The sequence below is a fragment of the Argentina silus genome (genome assembly GCF_951799395.1).
Source record: "Argentina silus genome assembly, chromosome: 12".
NCBI lineage: Eukaryota > Metazoa > Chordata > Actinopteri > Argentiniformes > Argentinidae > Argentina > Argentina silus.
This window is the reverse complement of record NC_139666.1, coordinates 10289950-10310096: the sequence shown is the minus strand read 5'-3', so window position 1 is coordinate 10310096 and position 20147 is coordinate 10289950. Positions and strand designations below refer to the sequence as shown.

The window sequence follows — 20147 nt, the reverse complement described above, 5'->3', positions numbered from 1 at the left end:
ATTATCCCCAATGGCTCTTGCCTCTATAGTCTCTCAGTCCTACCATGTAAAATTGATTTCTAGATTAAAGGACATGTTTATTCTTCTGATGAGGGCATTTATTTTACGGTTTCACTCAGTGATGTGATGATGATGATGATGATGATGATGATGATGATGATGATGATGATGAGTAAAAATAGGTTCTACCAACATTATTTGTATGTGATTTACTACAGTAAAGTATTGCACACCAGAATGTTGGTAATGGTGATTCATTCAAACTGTACTCAGGGCATTTTACATTAGACAAACCCTCGAGATATTCTAGCATGGCTGATCACATGATATGCCATCTGTCGGTAAGTGTTCCCAGACACAGAAACTTTGAAGAGGTGATGAGAAAATCAGAGGTTATTTCTATAATCTATCAGATCTTGGATGTTGAATGGGCTGTTGATGGGGACATTGTGTGATAGTGGTTTTCTCCATTAAATTATGCAATGTACATTTGAACCCTTAGAATAAGCTGAATAAAACAACCACAGGGAAGGTGTGGAGGTGAGGCACTGACCTTTCTGACAACCTTTGATCAACCTCCCTGTTTTTGTATTCATTATATTCCTCATACTTCATGTTACTTGACAAAATTCCCTTTTGAACATCTTTTTTACTGGTCAACAGATGTGCAGCTATGAGTGGGAGAGACCTGCATACCTTCATAACCAGCTACAGAAGTGAAGATTTAGGTATGCCAGCTGGGCTCTGATCTGATCTGAATCATTGCCGACTTGTGTCACGTGACTCACTGACCTCATAGTTCATTGCTCTCTTGAGCAAATTTGACCTGAAGTCCTTGTTGTGATGAGATGCTGAATTTTCAACCAACAACCGGGACTTCTATCCCCTGTTGTCAAAGGCAGCATGGCTTGTGTTTGTTCACCTGTCTCCTGGAGTCACAGCTGAACCACTGAGGAACGCAACATCTGACATGGCTAGTTTGTTTCCTCTTCCTCTGTCATAATCCCCAGACAGAACCTTTCCTAATGAACAACCCACAACAGAGTCACTGTCTCTGGTTTTGTTTGTTATCAGCAAAAAGCCCACCTGTGTCTGAAAAATAGATTGACAGTTCACTCTTAACAAGCTCATTGTTTTCTCCAACACAGATCGCAAACTGACAATGGTTGCTTGCTTTCGTTGGTACAGAAAAACTTGCACTGCGTATGAAGGATGGACTTGGCAGCTCAAAGTATAAACCGGCTGAATATGAGAAACTGCAGGCCATCGTTGAGGCCAAACGACTGGAGTCTGCACACATTGGGCAAAAGGTAGATTTCTTTGAATTTCCATCTACAATTGAGAAGTCCTAATGATCCTATTGCTCTGGGTGACTGAGGACAACTATTAGGTAGAAGGCCAATGGAATTGGAAGGGCAATCATTGACCAACCCTATATAATTACAGGTGTTTGCAAAGGGCAAACAGCATATCTTGCTTAATATTTATCTTTAGGAAGTGACTGACCTGATAATGACACGCAATAAAGCGGATGTGGTGTACGTTAATCATGTCTCTGATGATAACAGCTTTACAAAAGGGTTGATTGCAGTAATACTACATATGTTTATGCAGATGTTTTTTTAAGTAGATTATACGGTTAAGTAGTCAAACAAATATCAGAGGCAAAATGTGGAAAAGTCCAATATTAAAGATGGAGTTTATATAATGTCACATTTATAATGTCACACATCACATTTATACTGATTTAAATGTTCACTTTCATTCGTTCACAGTGTGTGTGTGTGTGTGTGTGTGCGCGCGCATTTGAATGCAGGCTTCTGCCACACACACACACACACACACACACACACACACACACACACACACACACACACACACACACACACACACACACACACACACACACACACAGTACACAAATGATCCAGAGGAGAGAAATCATAAAACATCAACAATCATAAAACAGCAACACATTACATAACCCCCCAAAAAAAGACAAGAATATCAATCTCATAAAGAATTGTATTGGCAGTTTGAATATTCATAAGTCAGCAGGGGGATCAACCATAGAGCTGTTTGAAGTTCACAGTCTCTCGTCTCCTGCATGCTACCGCTGTGAGAAGTTAACCCTAGGGGCGACGGGGGATTAGGCTTGTAGACCTGCAGTGTTTTCATTGGTAAACTGTGGCAGCAGTTTTTTTCTGTCTCATTACGGTTGCCCATGGTGGCTCGCTCCAATTCTGCTCTCTGCATAAGCCAGATAAGGAGAGGCAGTGTTTGCATGCGTCTGCCCCGCTGAAAGGCAGTCTTTCTGTGCGTTTCCCAACGGTGATAGAGGGGAAATAAATGATCGTGATTTCGTGAGGCTGGGATCAGATCTGCTTTTGAGGAAGCGAGTGGGAGGGTCCTGGCTACTGCAAGTCTTAAATCTTTGCAGGAGGGAACCTGATAAGATCTCTGGGTCATCACACAGCAAAAAGGAGAATTCACAGCCTACTGAAATGCTGCTGTTTCATGTAGGGACATTCTTGAGAAAAGCAGTGGGGTGTCCTGTGCCTGCAGGTGTGTGGTAGGGTGTACTGTATTCATGCCAATGACTGCATCCATCATTGTTTCTTGACTATTGAGGAATTTTCTGGGCAAATAGCTGTATATTCTCACACGTTAACTAACTCTAATCTCAATTTATATGCTGCTGCATAATCATAGTCTTTTATGTCTATACCAGACCTCTGCTCGCAATACATAAGACAAAGCTTAATGACATTGGAGTGTTTTTATCATCCTCAGGGAGATTCCTCAATGCTGTTTTTGAGAGAGAGATCTAGTGTACAATTATCCAAGCCAGTGACCTGTGCACAGTCACTCTGATAGAGGACAATGGAGGGCTTCACCAAGGGAGCTGTGAAAAATGTGGAAATGCAAATAAATGATGAAGATGCTCACCCCCTCTCTCTCTACTCCCACTAGAAACACGGCTCATGTATGTTATGCATGTTCCACCTGAATATTGCCCACGTGTCGCCCTTTTATGTGTTTCAACAGCGAACATTTTCACATGAATTCCCACCGATTATAAACCCTTCAAAGTAAATATTTCAAAGACAGAACACACGCGCTGACAGGACTAAACGGCGGAGTAAAGAGCTTTTTCCCACGACACACAGAGAAGAACAGTAGACCAGTTATCTTCATACGCAGCATTTATTCAGTTTTATCCCCCAATTGTAACCACAACCAAACATACGTTTACATTGGTCATAATGATATCAGAAAATCATACGTCACATATCGTATCTCATATCAGAAAATAATAATATACGGTTCTTCCCCCCCCCCCCCCCCCCCCCATGGGACTTATCATGAAAATGATTTTAAAATGTTCACAAAAAGAATAATATACCATTTTTTAAAATTTGTTAAGAAATGTTTCCTTATTCAAAACCTCCGCATTTTGCAGTGTTAGCCACTGTCATCAGATAGGACCTGTCTTGTAGGTGCAGAGGACTCTGCGTGCAGCCATGACGACCAAAGAGACCTCCCTGCTTAGGCAGCACAGACAGGTGTGGAGCAGAGAATACAGCAGGCTGGCTAAGGCTGGGTAAGAGGCTCCCATCACACCCATTATCCTCTATATTCTCTGTGAACCATTACACCACATACCCACTCTACTTAACCCCATTCAGACCTGGCAAAAAAAAAAAAACTTGTTCGCTACTGAAAGGAGAGAAAATAAGAGAACGCAAGTGAGAAAGGGAAAGAAAAAATAATCCCCAGTAAAATAATTTGAGATGGCTCCCCTTGACAAAAGAGAGAGAGAGAGAGAGAGAGAGAGAGAGAGAGAGAGAGAGAGAGAGAGAGAGAGAGAGAGAGAGAGAGAGAGAAAGAAAAGCAGAGAAAAGCAGAGAAAAGCACCGTGGGGGGACTAGCCTTAGCCTAAGCCTAGCCGCGGCGGCTCACTGTGACAATGTAACACTTATTTTTCCGGTGTGATGAGGCAGAGGCATTGGAGGGCTAGCGGCCCCGGCGGTGTCACGCGTTGTGAAGTGAGAAGGGCAGTGCTAGCTCTGGGGTGCAGCAGCAGCCTGTTCTCTGGGTAATGACTGTGTCTGAGCCAGCCAAGGTTAATGGTGTACACAGGCGTGGGCTACTGTAATGAGCCCACTCTGAAGACGACCGGCAAGCTAGCGCATATCCAACGCAACCAGAGAATTCATTAGTTCTGGTGATATAGGAGGCATAAAAGTTTGTTTCTATAGTTACTATTCCATTATATTCCAGATGCGACTAATGGATGTGCATGCAAACTGTGTAGAGTAGCAGGCTTTACTAATGTAACTCCCTCTGTTCCGCTTCCATGCTATAGGGAGAAGGCTGAATCTGAGCTGCAAGGGTTTCTGGGACCAAGTGGCCATGGCAGTGTAACTGACATGGATATCCTGTCTGAGCTGCTAAATTATGGTAGTATACGGATCTCTCTCCCCTGTCTCTCCCTCTGTCTCTCCCCCTGTCTCTCCCCATGTCTCTCTCTCTCCTGTCTGTATGTCTGTCCGTCTGTCTGTCTCTCTTCTGTCTTTATGTTTGTCCGTCTCTCTCTCTCTCTCTCTCTCTCTCTCTCTCTCTACCTCGCTCTCACTCTCTCTCTCTCTCTCTGTCTCTCTCTCTGTCATCCTCAGTCTTTAGATAGTGAGCGTACATCAGTATCAGTCCCTCTTGTTTGTTGAGTGCCATACTGACATTGTGCGTCTGATTAGAGCTGTGTGTGGAGAGGGAGAGGGAGGAGTTCAGGAATGCCACGGTGGAGCCTGTTTGGCAACTGAAGGAGGATCTGCAATACAGGCTGAGTGAAGTACTCCATCAGAAGCAGCTCCCTCAGCCTTCAGACTGGGAGCAGGTACTCCAACAGGTGAACAACATGCTTAGATATGCTGTCTGAGACTTGTCTGCCCACTGCTGGAGAGTCAGAACATGCTAATATTAGCAGATATTGACAGTGGCTACATAAACAAACTGGAAGAGTGTATTGCACCTTGTCCTTGTCCATAGACTGATGACAAGGAAAGAGAATTAGTTTTAATTTTGTCATTTGGGTGAACTACCCTTTAAACTCGAGCACTTTACCAATACCTTACATATACCAAATGAAAGTGGATGAGTCCTTCACTTTGTTTGTGCAAGAGTCTGTTTATGTTGTTTTAGTCCATACAATAGTTTCTGCTATGAATTTTCTCAACAACATTCATTCTCTACAGGTACCAAAATAATAGAGCCTATTCTGCAGTTCCTGCAGAGAGTTGAAATAAATCACACACCGCTGTTCCTTCACACAAAAGTCTCTTCTTGCTCACAGTGCACTCACTACTCCCCATGAATCTGCTGTTTGTTAGATATCCCCTCTACCTACCTCAATTCTTAAGTTAATTCTCCCTTTGACTCCTGGAGCTTTTTCATGCTCAGGGAAAGAATGGTGAGATTAAGAGAAAGCAGGGCTGTCTTTGAAACTGGGCCATATTGGGGATGAAGAGTTAGTCTGGCAGCCATTTTGTCTCCTCTGTGTGAGTCACTCTCTGGCATTCCTCCTATCACCCCCCTCTATTCTTTTATCCCGGCCCTGGCTGGACAAACTTCAGCTCCTGCCCATCTGAGAGCATGGCCACAATAAGTCTCTCCCTCTCTCTCTCTCTCTCTCTCTTTCTTTCTCTCCCTCTCAATGACCCACAGAGCTAAAGACCGTGCCTTTAGAGCATTTCATTACGACTCCATTTGTGCATCAGAGGGATTGGTCTGAAGGGGAGACTGTTCAAATTGAGACAGAGCCATTTTGTCTGACTTTTATAAAACAGGGTGAATCTCTAGAGGCCAGTTTAGGATGTGCTGCACTGCACTAAGGATGTAAAAATTGAGAGATAATGTAAATAATCTCAGAAACTCATTTTATTTCTACATTTCTTATTTGCTTTTCTATGAAAGCTCTCGTTAACAGCTACAAAACAGTTCATATTCTACACAAGCTCTGTTCCCTGTGCTTTCTCCTGGAAATAATGAGTTGTGAATTCTCACTATAGAGACTTCTCACCCGAGCTTCAGTCCAAGAAGTTCCAGTTCGTATGCATATAATGGACACAGTAATAGGCCATTCAATGTTATTTACATTTACATTTATGGCATTTAGCAGACACCTTTATCCAAAGCAACTTACAACAAATACATTTGTTTAAGTAAGTGAATCACCTATCCATCAGTCATCATAAGATAATGTAATCAATGCTCGGACCAGAGGCCGTAGGCAGTCACAATGCTAGAAGAAGGAAAAATGACTTCTTTTTTATGTTATGTTATGAGATTGAATGCTGTGTGTGCTGTGTATGAGTCACATGTTCACACCTTCTTTACGCTCTGTATTAATAGGTACATTTGATCACCTGAAATGGCTGTGTCTCCAATGTACCCAGTGATGCTGGATGAGATGTTTTAATATGATTACTGTGTTTACACCTGATTTGCATGGTTAAAACTATAGTAAACACAGTCTTGATTATCTCACATTTCTTTCTGTTTCATGAGAAAAGTGGATGCAGGAAGATGAATCTAATAATTGGCTTGGTTTGGGATTTATCTGTCCTAACAGTCTGCTAACAGCCCCCCCCCCCCTCCTCCTGAGTGCCGGGCACTAATGACTTGCCATCAGTAAATTGCTCAGATTAGAAATGTCTCTATACACAACAGGTTGAAGATAAAAAGAGATACAATCTTTGGTAGACAGTTGAGGTATGGAGAGCCAAAATACAAGGAATATTAGATTTTCATGGTCTGTCTAAAATCTGTTGTGTACTTACACAGACACCAATTTCCTCTTGTTCTCAGATTTTCATCAGATACAGCACTTTGATGGATGTCAGAGAAGGATGGCAGACTGATGTTTCTCAGATGTAGAGTAGAAAAGGAAGAATAACATGATGCTGAAATAATTGTTGTATAATGGTTTGTTTGTGTATAACTTTTTGGCTTGTATGAGGTTTTGAGGTCACAGTCTCAGTGAGTCTTAGTATATTCTGAAGACTTTTTCCTTACACTCACAGGTCAACTTTGTAAAGGACCAGCAGAACGCCATCAATGCAAAACTACACACAGAGTTCCTGGCTTTAGAGGAAGATACCATTTCTCTGGGAGTGGAGGTAGGCTTCTCTCTCTCTCTAGACTGGCATAGTCCCAGGTCTGTATGTACTTTACTCAACTCCTTTGACTATACATATAGCATGTATTACAGTCGCATATAGCATAGCATCCAGGTCTTGGACCAGTCTCAAGGCTCTCACCATGCTCAAGCCCAATCTCACTCCTATTTCTCAGTGTTTCAAAGGTAACTCATTCTCTTCTGCAGGAATGTTCCACAAAGACTGCAGGCTGTTTGGCTGGTGTATACCAGGTTCCAGAGGAGGTATTGTATTCAGAGTGCCCCTATCCTGAACTGAAAGCCTCCTTTATTCAAGAGTTCCACTCCCTATCTGAGAAGTACCAGTCTAGGCTGCAGAGCGTACAAGACCGACTGCAAGGCTTGGACAGGTAAAACACTGCACTGCATCACAATATTAGCTCATCTAGGACTAGTCATTACTACTGTGTTTCTCTTAGCTTATATAAAATAGAAATCTCTCAACCCGCTCTAAGTCTTCAAAGCAAAGCTTTAGTTTTACAAAGGGCGGATGGCGATGAGAGACGGAAGAAAACTCAGCATGAGGTCTACAGCATCTAAACAGTGATATCTCCCCCAAGGGAGGCGAAATGCTTAGCAGGTCAAACACATCAGGGGGTTGATTACATAGCCTATAGCCTGCTGTGCTAATACTGTACCTGGATATTTCATATTCCCATTGATTATAAACACAACCCAGGAGCTACTGCAAGCCTCAGAACTTCATACAGTGTTCATATACAGCCACTGTAACTACATCTTGATGTTGCCAGGAAGGAGCGATGCTAACTGGAATGAGACAGTTGTCATTGTACAAACATCCTCAGAATCTGTTTGATTGTGTATGTAGATATTTCTCTCCTGTGGATCTGTGTTCTGACTGCTCCAGGTTCTGTGGCTGGCCTGCAGATGACCATCTCCGCTTCCAGATGACAGTTGGCCAGTACCCAAACGACCTGCCCAACCAAAGGGCCTTGTACATGGACATGCTGCAGAGACACTTCCCCTACAGGTCCAGACAGGAGCTGGTCAGTGTGTACTCTAGTAGCTGCTGTATGTTGGTTAGAAAAGGGATTGGTGTTCACTGATCATACTCCTTAACACACACACACACACACACACACACACACACACACACACACACACACACACACACACACACACACACACACACACACACACACACACACACACACACACACAAGACGATACTCTCTCCCTCTGCTTCTCTCCCACTTTCCTCCTCTTGAAGCTTGGAGGGTCTCCATCTCCCTGGCCGGTGTAGTGCAGGGCGGTGTAGCAGACAGAGAGGCACAGCGGATGATGTGCTCGGCAGGCTATAGGATGTGCCATGTCACCCTCTGTGGACACATCTCAGCCCTTCCTCTCGCCACCACTGTCACCATGACAACCGCCAGGGCGCTCCTCTCCGCCCGGAGGCCTGTCCTCATATCAGTTCCAGCTGGTTGCTACACTAGGACTCGGTTCAGCTTTGAGTGGGTGTGAAAAGATTCACCTTCCCTGTACCATTTCCTGTACTCTGCCTTACTCAGAGACATATTCAGAGTCATTGAAGTGCCGACTACACCTAATTCAGCAATTAGTCATAATTAAGTTGGCTCAATGGCTAGTGCTAATCAGTTCTCGAAAGCAGATTGCTAAACTTTAGAATGAAGTACATACTTGTTTTTCTTAAAGTTGTGTTGGAAAAAAGTATGGCCCCCGTTTCCGCAAGAGAATCTTTTCCTCAAGCATGTTTTTGATACTACCACACTGTGTGAAACAGTTTTTTCTCCAGTTTTCACATTCTTTATTTGCTCCATTAGACACAAAACGAACCGTTTTTTTGGACTGCATGAGTCCTGCTGGTGGCAGATTTGCCATGTGTATGTAGTGAGTCTGTGAACATATGAGTCATATGAGTGCTGCTTGTTATGCAGCCAATATGCCTTACCAATCTTTCTCTGTTTCGAACTAGCAAACTGTATCAAAAAGTGTACTAGATTTACTAAGGTCTGTTGTTCATCTACTTTCCCATTCTATCTTCATTGTTTCACTTTGAGGAGAATTCTGGATGATTATAAGCTTTTGCCAGTCATCCACAAATTCTGATGCAAAGGATTTCGTAAGACAAGAGCATTCATTTATTGCAGGGAAGAGGAGTCCATTCAAAGGTTTGTTGATAAATCTGTTTTCATATTCTCTCTGTGCACTGTACCTGCAGTGTGTGGTGAACAGTTTGCCACCTCCTTGTTCCCACGAAAACCAAGAGAAAGGCGGCCCGGGCTGCTTTGATTGTGCTGCCTTTTGATTCCTCTTAGGGTGTTCTTAAAAGCATGGCCACATGAAATGGACCGTTTGACAAAGGGCTTTTTCAGTGATTTGACTCTGTTCCACATAATCCCCCCTTTGTGAAATAATTGCAGTTTCACAGTTTTTTTTCAAACCCAAGAAATGTTTCACTTGAAAAGGAAGCAGAGGACAAGTCTGGCCTTTTCGGTGTGATTGGTTGATGATGAACTTTGACCTTGTCCTACCTTCCCTCTGAATGTACGACTATCTGGGCAGTTCACTTATGATCATTTCTAATAATTGCTTCTACAGCCTTGACCTCCAATCAACCCATGGCATTTCAAGCCATTGTCACCCCCCCAGTTTACATGAAAATGCTTAATATCTGAATATCATTGGTGTTTTCAAACCTATAATCACCTGATAATTATCGTCAATGACATGGAAGCTTGGATTCGTCCTAAAAGGGTGTGCTTTGCCCCCTGGTGGACATTACTGGTGAATGTTTGCCAGTGGTCATGGTTTCCTCATCACATGTCATGGTAAACAATATATGCCATTTAGCTGATACTTTTATCCAAAGCGACTTACATTGCAGTGAGTGCATACATTTTTCAGTATATATGATTCCAAACCCACAGTGGTGTTAGCGTCATGCTCTACTGACTAAGCCATAGAGGACCACAAGGTATGGGAGGTCAATTATCTGCTATTAGAATTCATCAGAAATGCCCCATTATTTTTCTTGGCATTTATAGAATTAATTCATGCTCTTTAATCTTTTGGAGTGGCTTCGGGTCCTTTTCCTTTATTTCCCCATCATGGCGGAGCTCATGTTGATGGAGCTCTGCAGGGGTTTGACAGCGCAGCAGCTGAACTAATAGTGCTCTAACACTTAAGAGCCCCATGTTAACACACACACACACACACACACACACACGCACGCGCACGCACGCACACACACACACGATACACACACACACACACACATACATAGACATATAAGATGCTAAGAAGTCAGAGAGAGAGAGAGAGAGAGAGAGAGAGAGAGAGAGAGAGAGACAGAAACAAGATGATGGATCTTCTTCAAGTTCTGAAGTTGAGCCTTAATAAACAGGGTTTGCTCGGCTGCCTCTGGTGCGTATGTTTCATTGGCAGATCTGTCAGCTCACTCATTTTCAATAAACCCAGTCAGCCGTCTAATGCCTTCCCACCGTCAGTTAGCCACTATTAGCCCATAGATGAATATCCTTCCCTTTAGAGCCGATGAAGTAGCCAAGTGAGGCTGCCTCTGTGTGATCGCTGACACAATGATAAATAGCTACAGACACCCCTCATGCATAACGGCACAGCGCCTTCCCCCAGGACATTGCAGTGAAAGGAGCAAGTCCATTTCACATTTCACACATCCAGAGATAGCCAGAAATATGAGCTGGAGCTGGCTGTTGCTCTATATACATGCCTCTGTCACTTAATGGTGTAATTAGTGTAGGGAGACATGATTACAGTTTGACACAGACATACACGTGTTTTGCATCACTGATTATAGCATTGGCTATAGTTGTGCTACAGTACATCCACCTGGAGTGGAGAATACAGCCGTAAATGCTGTTCATTGTTTATGATGTTGATGATGACGGTGGTGATGATGTTGGTATTGAGTACGATGATGATGATGATGGTGGGGAGGATGATGATGATGATGATGATGATGATAATGATAATGATGATGAAAAATACTTTATTGAATTGTGTCTGTGTCCTACATACAGAACACAAATATTCACATACAAACAAGACATACAAAACAACGTTGACACACATAGCTCCGCCATTACCATAATCATACACCATGTGAGCTCAACAGCTATACCCTTTGTGTCATGGATGTGCCGTGTGTGTGGCTGTAGATGGAGCATGAGCGGAGCTGCGACTGGCAGCGCTTCACCCAGGCCCAGCTACGTGCCGTGTCCCAGGGCTGGCAGCGTGACAGGGAAGAGCTGCTGGCTAAGGCCCTGGTGACCCTGGACGAAGCCAGACTAGCCCACCAGGAGGAGCTGGACCTCCACCGAGACCGCCAGCACCAGCACAACGTCTGCACCCGTCTCAGAGAGAAGGTCGGTTGACTGCTGTACATGTACACTAACAGTCTATCCGACTATGGTATTGTTCTGTTCAAGTGTAGAGTTTGATGCCAGTTCCTTATTCCATTCCATGAATTACAATGAGCCTGTCCTCCGATTTCTTCCTCCACCATCGTCCCCTGACTCCCTCCCATCTGGCCTCCTTCACTCTCCTTCACAGATCTGAGGCCACATTCAAGTCAAATCAAATCACACTTTATTTATAGAGCGCATTTTCTACACGGATGCAACACAGAGAGCTTTACAGGAACGTGAATAAAACTGTTAAAAGACAACAAGACAAAACATAAGAGGACAACAAGTATAATAACAGTCATGGGAGTTTAAAACAGTAGAAGCAGAGAACAAGTGAGGACTGGAGAGGCTAATGTATGGTAATTAAGAGAAAAAAGAAAAGAAAGGATTAGCTAAAAGAACTGAATGACTAAAAGACTAAAAGCAAGTAAAAGCAAGACAAAAAGGTATGTTTTATGTTTGTTTTTTTAAATGTCCACAGTATCTGCCTTCCCTCAGGTTCTGTGGCAGGCTGTGCCAGAGGCTGGGGACATACGAACTAAAGCAGCCCCTCAGTGCCTCTTGGTCTGAGGCTTCAGAATAATTGAAAGGCCAGTGCCAGAGGACCTGAGGGATCTATTGGGTATCCACCTTACACTCATGTCTGACACGTAGTGGGGTGTATGACCATACAAATGGTGCATAAACTAACAAAAACATCTTCAAATAAATTCTAAAACTAACAGTTATCCAGTGCAGAGGCTTTAAAACTAGTGTCATTTGTGCTCTCCGTCTGGTCTTTGCCAGGACTGCTGCGTTCAGTATAATTTACAGTCGACCAATAGCTTTCTTTGGTAGACCAGACAAGCCTGCTAGTAATAAAAGTATGCATTAGCCTCTGTGTCAAGATGTTTTAATCACATTCTTCAAATGGGTTTCAAAATTACGATCTGAGTTAATGATGTCTGAGTCAATATTGACATATTTAAATGATACCGCCACCTAGTTTTTGGACAGAGGACAGAGTATAGATCTGGAGCCGTGCTACTGTACTGTCGGACTCCTCTCTAGGCCAGATTCTCACTGAGGAGGCAGCCTTAGCATATTTATTACTAGAACTTCCTGCGCCAGCCTGCCAGTGTTTCACGGTTAAGCCTGCCACTTGGGACGGGGTGTGAATGCAAACAAGCTAATAAGGACAGCATTGTCTTCACAAACATGATGTAGCCATCTCTGAGGAAATGTTTGGTTCGCTCAGAAAACAAGCTACGCACAGGAAAAAACATCCCCTACTGGAGCAGCATGTCATAATTAGGTTTCCTTGTCAATGAGCTGATGAATAACAACTGTCTGTTCCTCTGGGGCCCATCAGGCTGAGGCTTGTCATGGGGCTGTGAGATTTGTCATTTGAGTGTCCCTGTTTACTGATAAGATAACAAGGTACTCTGATGTACAAACTCTGACCTGCTGAAATGGGTCATGGTGCACACGGTGGGTTCCACTGAGAGCGTTGGTTTTGTACATGTTTACACATGGGTGGCATTCCTGTTTTTCTTTGCTTTGTAAATGTACACATGGGTGGCTTTCATGTAGATTTTTGCACATTTGTCTTCTTTACATGTTTACATATGAAACGTTGACCTGATATGTCCTGGACCCTCGTAGACTAGACATGTTTACAGACTCAGTGCTCCAGCCTTTAATCAGGATGGTCATCTCAGTGTGTCAACAATATCAGTAACTCCCCAACATCTTGTGTACAAACAGTAGAGGAAATGCATTCATCTTTTTCATGTTTGGTCAATCCACCATATTTTTTAGAGGTCAGTCCAGATGAGTTCCAATTCCACAATTCCAAATCAAGAATTGAAAATTTCTTGCCATTTCTTTTCGATTCTTGCCAAATATCTCCAGACTCCAGAGGCTTTATCATCTCTGCGCAGCCATCTGTCCGGAGGAGAAGATAGATTCTCCCTCCATTCTGTCTGCCTCTTCTTTGGCTTTGTTTCTGCAGCTGGTGTCTGTTTCCTGTGACTCCGCTGGATGAACAATGATTTATTCATTCATCATAAAATCAACTCTTCCTCTGCACTCTCATTTCATTACATGGTGTTGTAAAGGTCTTGGAAAAGCAGCTTGATGTGCTGTATTGTTGCTGGCACTGTTGGAATGAAATGGTGTAGGTGACCTGAAGTGTGATTCTAAGTCATCATCACTCTTGGCTCTCATGCATAGGCTTGTTTACTGCCTGCAGAGTGTTCTTATATTCCTTGCAAGAGGAATGATTTTATATTATTTTGCAGCCATTTTTTCATTCTATTAATATCAATCCAAATTCATGGGTTTGGCATGAATAGTATGTGTGGTGCACAATTCCAACTATGTTGTATTGTATCATAATTTGAAGGGAACTGTTGGTATACCCACCCTCTATTGCCCTCTTGAAGGTTTCTGCATGGTCTCTGCATTGCTGCTGTGTGACGTCATTTTCGCCACTGAAGGGGTGTCCCGCTATTGTGCGCAGGGTACACGCGGAGCTCCCAGCTGCAGATCAAATTTGGAACTCTCACAACCCTTGGGTGGCACCGTTGATGTATATTTTGTTAAGCAGCGTGTTGTTAAGCTGAAAAGCAAACTGTGATTAATGATCTTCTCATATACATATATTCATCTATGTTAGGCTATAGTCTTGACAAATATATGTCTGTAAATACATCAGTTCTTATTTGAGTAACTGAATATGAGCCCTTGTAAGCCTGAGGGACAATATTGCTGGTAGATACTTTTCCTAAAAAGTCTTATCTTATCTAATCTTATCCTAAAAAGTGTAATGTTAATTTTGTGTAAATGGTGTTTCCCTGTATACAGCATGTTAACTTACAGCTACCTACATGTTTCATAGCCTAATTTCCTGATTCTAGCTTCAGTATTTTGTGTATGTCAGTATGTATATTTAATTGTGAACAAGCCAATATTCTGTAACAAATATTATTTATTTCTGTATTGTTACAGTTTTACAGACATTCCCTGTGCCAGTAGACCACATTAACTCTGTTAGCTATCTGGCAAGCTTTGCAAAGGATGATTATTAGTATTAGGCTTGCTACTGTATACCGACAACACAAGAAATGTGTTTGATTAAGCAGGAGTTATATGAGTGGACATCATCTAAAATAGCCTACCATTGAAAGGAAGAGGAAGGTCACCGAGCTCTTGTCCATATTTACCATGTAGCCTAGGCTGCTCTCGCCATTGTATTGCCCCTTGGTGTAGACTTAAATATGGAGGACTTCAGAGTGCAAGACTGCAAGGGACTATGAACACAACAATGCACGTTGTTGCTAAATATAGCTCCAACCATTTCACGAGTGTTGAGGTACACACAGAGACAACGCAGAGGCCCTTGAGGTTCCCCAAGATCCCCTCTGTGCCAGCCTAAAAGCCTGGAGCCTGTGGGGATGAGTGAAGTGCCGATGCTGGGCCACTACTAGCCTCATTAGGAGCTACACTATGTCCTATAGCTGTTAACCCACTAGGCTCTCCTCTGGGGGCTATTATGGAGTGCAATGGGAGGAGCGCCAGAATACCAGGCTGACCCCCATGATGCTCTGAAGGGCAAGTCTTCCCCCAGGCCAGTGCTTCGTGCTGGGGCAGGTTCTGGTAGGTCACATTCCCTGGATCAGGCATCACAGATGGCTGTGTGGAGGGAACTAGGTGGAGCTCCCCTAGGGAAAGACTAATATGAAGTCTGTTACTGTATGTCTGCACAGGGATGGCATTAATTGTATTACAGCTGTTGTTATTATCTTGCAGATTGGACTGCTGTGGGGTTATTGTTGCTAGTTAATCCTGAAGTTTAATATAGACATCACCGTTCTGAACCAAGATATCTCATTCCATGTGTGAGCAGCAGATACTGTTGACCTGTTGATGACATCCTTTGATTCATACTTTTTTTGTCCCACATTGCCATGGTTACTTTCTGCCCTCATCCATGTTTTTCTTCATGTTTTTCTCATGTTGTCTCCCACAGATGTGGCTCCCTATGTGTGCTGAACACAGCTAATGAACCATTTATATTGTACACTGAGATGAAAATAAATTCCTTTAAGACCAGATGCTGTGAGAGAGAGAGAGAGAGGGGGAGAGGGAAAGACAAAGAGATAGAGGGGGGAGACAGAGAAACAGAGAGAGACAGAGAAATAAAGAGATGAAAGGAGAAGGGGAAATGGAGAGAGGGGAAGAGCAGTCCCTGGTCTCTGGAATACTTGGCAGTAGCAACACCCTAGTTATAAATTAACTTGTGTCCAGGTGTTTCTGTGTATTTTCTCCTCCGCTAACCTTGTGTGTGTGTGTGTGTGTGTGTGTGTGTGTGTGTGTGTGTGTGTGTGTGTGTGTGTGTGTGTGTGTGTGTGTGTGTGTGTGTGTGTGTGTGTGTGTGTGTGTGTGTGTGTGTGTGTGTGTGTGTGTGTGTGTGTGCGGCTCAGTACAGAGAACCTGCTGTGAAAGCCTGATGGACGGTTAGTTAGAGAGGTTAACAGTGGGTAAGACCGCGTGGGCCACACAAGGTGCTTCAGCTGCCAGGATTAAATACTCATCTGAGTCCCATTGATCTCACATGGGAGTTAGCGTCTCTATAAAATGGGATAACTGTATTTTTTTCAACTCTCATAGCAGCTAGCTACACAATTGGCAACTCTGTTCAGTTTGCCATGTGGTTCAGTTTGCCACTCTGTGGCTCAGTTGGTAGAGCGTGGCGCTAACAACGCTTAGGTTGTGGGTTTGATTCCTTCTGGGACCATATATACTGAAATGTATGAACTCACTGCAATGTAAGTCGCTTTGGATAAAAGTGTCAGCTAAATGGCATATATTATATTATCAATGTATAGAATGATGTGGTAGACTGACACCATTCATTCATGTATCCATGGAGATGAGCGTAATAATGGCCAGGAGTGTGGTACAGTGTTTCATAGTGAGTGATGTAGTGGTTTAGGGGTATCTTGAAGTGCACACAAAGTATTTTCCATAAGTCACCTCACCTTTTCTCTAATGTTACAGTAAAAAGAGAGTTGGCTTGTACAGGGTTAGGAACTGTTGCTGTAAAAAAAAAAAAAAATGTACAAAAATAATAATTGTATGCACAGGCCATTTCTGGTCATGCATTGGTTCATCTGTCACTGAGTGAACTAAAAAATGAACCTATTATTGCACCTATCTATCCCCTCATCAGCAGGGCTAGGAATACAGAGCAGTCTTAGAATGATATCAACAAGGGCTGCTGGGCCTGCAGAGACACAAGGCAGATGTTCTTTTGTCATTCTGACATTTGCAGATTTTGTCTTCATTTGGGGGTGAGAAACGTATGTACTGTAGCCCAATTCCAGGAAATGAGATTCTCGTGACGAATTGTCGTAGACTGAATGTAATGAGCATATTATTTCTCTTGTTCTCTCAAAAGATGCATTTTCATCCAGCTCTAAGAAAGCAAGAGAAACAAAATCAGTGCAAACTGATGTGGCAGTGTTCACTCAAGAGCGATGTGAAGATGAAGGAACATTTGTTTAGGATCTCAGGTGGCCATGATAGGCACTGTCACTTTTTTGTTTTCATATTGTATATTTAGTAACTTCAAAGAAGGGAATGAGAAATCTAACACTTAGATGGGTAAAAAAGGCTCAGTTGGCTGAAATTGTTTTAACACAATCACACACACACACACACACACACACACACACACACACACACACACACACACACACACACACACTATTGTTGAGTTTGTGTGTTTGTCAGTGTTCATTGATGTATGGAGCACCTCTCTGAAACAATATGTACTGTAAATACTTTTTTATTTTATTTTTATTTGCAAAGGTTCATATCAGGTTCAAAGGTTCAAAGTAGACTTTGTATGGCTGTTTTCAACACAGATACCATGTACTAAACATGTAATCTACTGTGTTGACATAGGTAAATCTACACAGTGTTCTACCTTTACCTATACATGTGCAACAATCCTTCAACATCTACTTTATCTTGAATATCTCAGTCATCATCACTACACTCTTAGAACAAAAATGGAAATTAGATTGTTCTTAGGGGTTCTTTATGGCACCATTGTGGTGCAACACAGTAACTTCTAGAACCATTTCATCAAGGTTGTGCTATTTGCAAACCTGTTTCACCAAAAAGTTGATATTGGAACTGTTCTGCCTTTCTCATTCCTCGCAACGCCCCTGTTTGAAGTTGGGATGTCAGATAAACATGAGCACATAAGTAATACAGTTAGAATCAAACAAGCACCAACATTACAGGTAGAGATATTAGTGAGGTATTGCAACATAAAGAACTGGAATTCACAATTAACCACAATCTTGTTACATTGCTCCCTTCTGTTACTAGGGAATTGTGGTACATGTAACCGATGTACCTGTGATGTTGGTTATTGTTTGATTCTAAGCGTATTACATCTGTGGTCAAGTTCATGCATTTGTTTTGTTGGGGTGGCTGGTCCGGGGGGTGGCTACTCACCTTTGAGGTTTCTTGAAGTTTTTAACATATGAGATATGTTGTGATATATGATATATGTTGTAGTTTGACAATGTGACATTTCCTGGATTCTCCCTGAAGCTAGGCTACTACCTCTACTAGTTAAAAATACACCAAAGAAATTATCTACAACATAGTACCATTTAAGGTTCTTCAGATTAAAAAAAGGTTAAAAAAGGTTCTATACTATGATTCATAAATGGCAAATCTTTTTAGAACCACTTAGAGAACCCCATATGGTTCTTTTCATGTAAAATAGTTCTATATAGCATGTTTAGGAGGGCCTTATACTGTAGGTATCAAAGCATGGAACCTTTTTTGGTTCCATATAGAACTGTTACTCTAGAGTGTAGAACTATTATAGTTTCAGTAGATCTGCTGTTCCGTATGGAGGAAGCACTTGTTCAAGCCTGTTGTTGACTTCCTAAGGTCTATTTCAGAGTAGCTGTTATTACTGAGAACTAATACCAGGCGTGAGGGTTTCACGTTAGCAACAGAGCTAAACTCATTAAAAACACAGTCTGGAGGACGCCCACGGAACCTGTTGTTACCTCTACAGGCTTCTCATTTACAGTACATCCATGGTCAGAGTTCTCTAACAACCACAGGGCTCCATCTATGTTTTCTAGCGATCTGCAATCTACCTTCTCTCTTGCGGATAGAAAAGAGAGATGGCTACATCTCAGATTGGCAGTGTATATGTCCCTGTTAACTGTTCTGTTTGTGGTTTGTCAATATCGAAACAAATTCAGTAAAAGGGGGCCTTTGAAGAGGTTGATGCCTGTCTCACATGAGGACGAATAGTCATTCAAGTAAATATGAAGTAGGAGGCCTAATTAAACCACGAAATTTCATAACTAAAGCGTTCATGCATATGTGATTAAACTACAGGCACGTTCGTCTCTCTAAAGCTTCCCCCCCCCAAACAGCAGAACAGGCCGAAGTTGGTTCCTTCTCCCAGTCAGGCTGATGGGGCTGATGATGTTGCTGGTGCTAATGTGTGATAGACTGTGTTAATGTGTGGCTCTCCTACGGGGGTTTCCTAAGCTCTGTGCTGATGGATCTGTGAATCTGTCTGCCTGTTTGGAATGCAACACTTCAGCGCACGCAGAGCCGCAGGGAGCCTGCTGCATAGCCGACCTGTCACTCACTCACTCACTCCCCAACAACTGGTGTGTGTGTGTGTCTGTGTGTGTGTGTGTGTGTGTGTGTGTGTGTGTGTGTGTGTGTGTGCAGACGATGTTGCGGTATGGTGGGGGGTAGAGCATTAAGGGTTACACCGCACTGTGGGTTAGTGTTGTCTGGTGGTGTGTGTGTGTTCGGTTGTGTGTGTGTGATCAGGTGATGAGGGCCACACATTAATGTGTGTGTGTGTGTGCGTGCGTGCGTGCGTGCGCATGTGTGTGCAGACTATGTTGCAGTATGTTGTTGATTAATAATTGTTGTGGGGGGGCAGGGCATTAAGGGTTACACTGCACTGTGGGCTAGTGTTTACCGTGCTTCTGGTGGTGTGCAGTGTTGTCCTGAGGTATTCTAACACAGATGTGCTGTGAGGGGCTGGTTCAACACCTCCCTTCACGTTCACACCATACCTTGTGACTAGGACGCAGCTGGAAATCTGCCGCTGTGATTTGGTCCAGAGAGACAGCCTCTGATTAACACTAACCTATGTGCATGTGCGTGTGTGTGTGTGTGTGTGTGTGTGTGTGTGTGTGGGTCCAGCTGCAGCAGTGGCGTGTCCATCAGGAAGAGGTGGCCAGGTTGGAGGCAGCCATAGCCGCCAGGCAGCAGGAGGAAGAGGAGGACCGACTGAAAAGGGAACAGGAGAAGGACACAGCACTAAGGTCACGACAGAAAGAAAAAGTAAAGACATAATATATATATATATAATATAAGGGACTATGTATACTGAAAAATGTATGCACTCACTGCAATGTAAGTTGCTTTGAATAAAAGCGTCAGCTAAATGG

At 43.0% G+C, this 20147-nt stretch overlaps 1 protein-coding gene across 1 annotated transcript in view; it reads left to right on the top strand.

The window, feature by feature from the left end:
- Positions 1-673: 673 nt before the first annotated feature.
- Positions 674-20147, top strand: part of LOC310813243 (coiled-coil domain-containing protein 148-like) — a gene marked incomplete at both ends in the record, with an annotated part of 24354 nt that continues 4880 nt past the window's right edge. Inside the window, 10 exons of the mRNA XM_083682106.1 lie at positions 674-728; positions 1189-1310; positions 3501-3604; positions 4370-4464; positions 4758-4909; positions 7083-7178; positions 7385-7566; positions 8085-8223; positions 11398-11604; positions 19900-20040. Of these exons, the coding sequence (XP_083538232.1) occupies positions 674-728; positions 1189-1310; positions 3501-3604; positions 4370-4464; positions 4758-4909; positions 7083-7178; positions 7385-7566; positions 8085-8223; positions 11398-11604; positions 19900-20040 (1293 nt within the window). The remainder of the gene's footprint in view (positions 729-1188; positions 1311-3500; positions 3605-4369; positions 4465-4757; positions 4910-7082; positions 7179-7384; positions 7567-8084; positions 8224-11397; positions 11605-19899; positions 20041-20147) is intronic.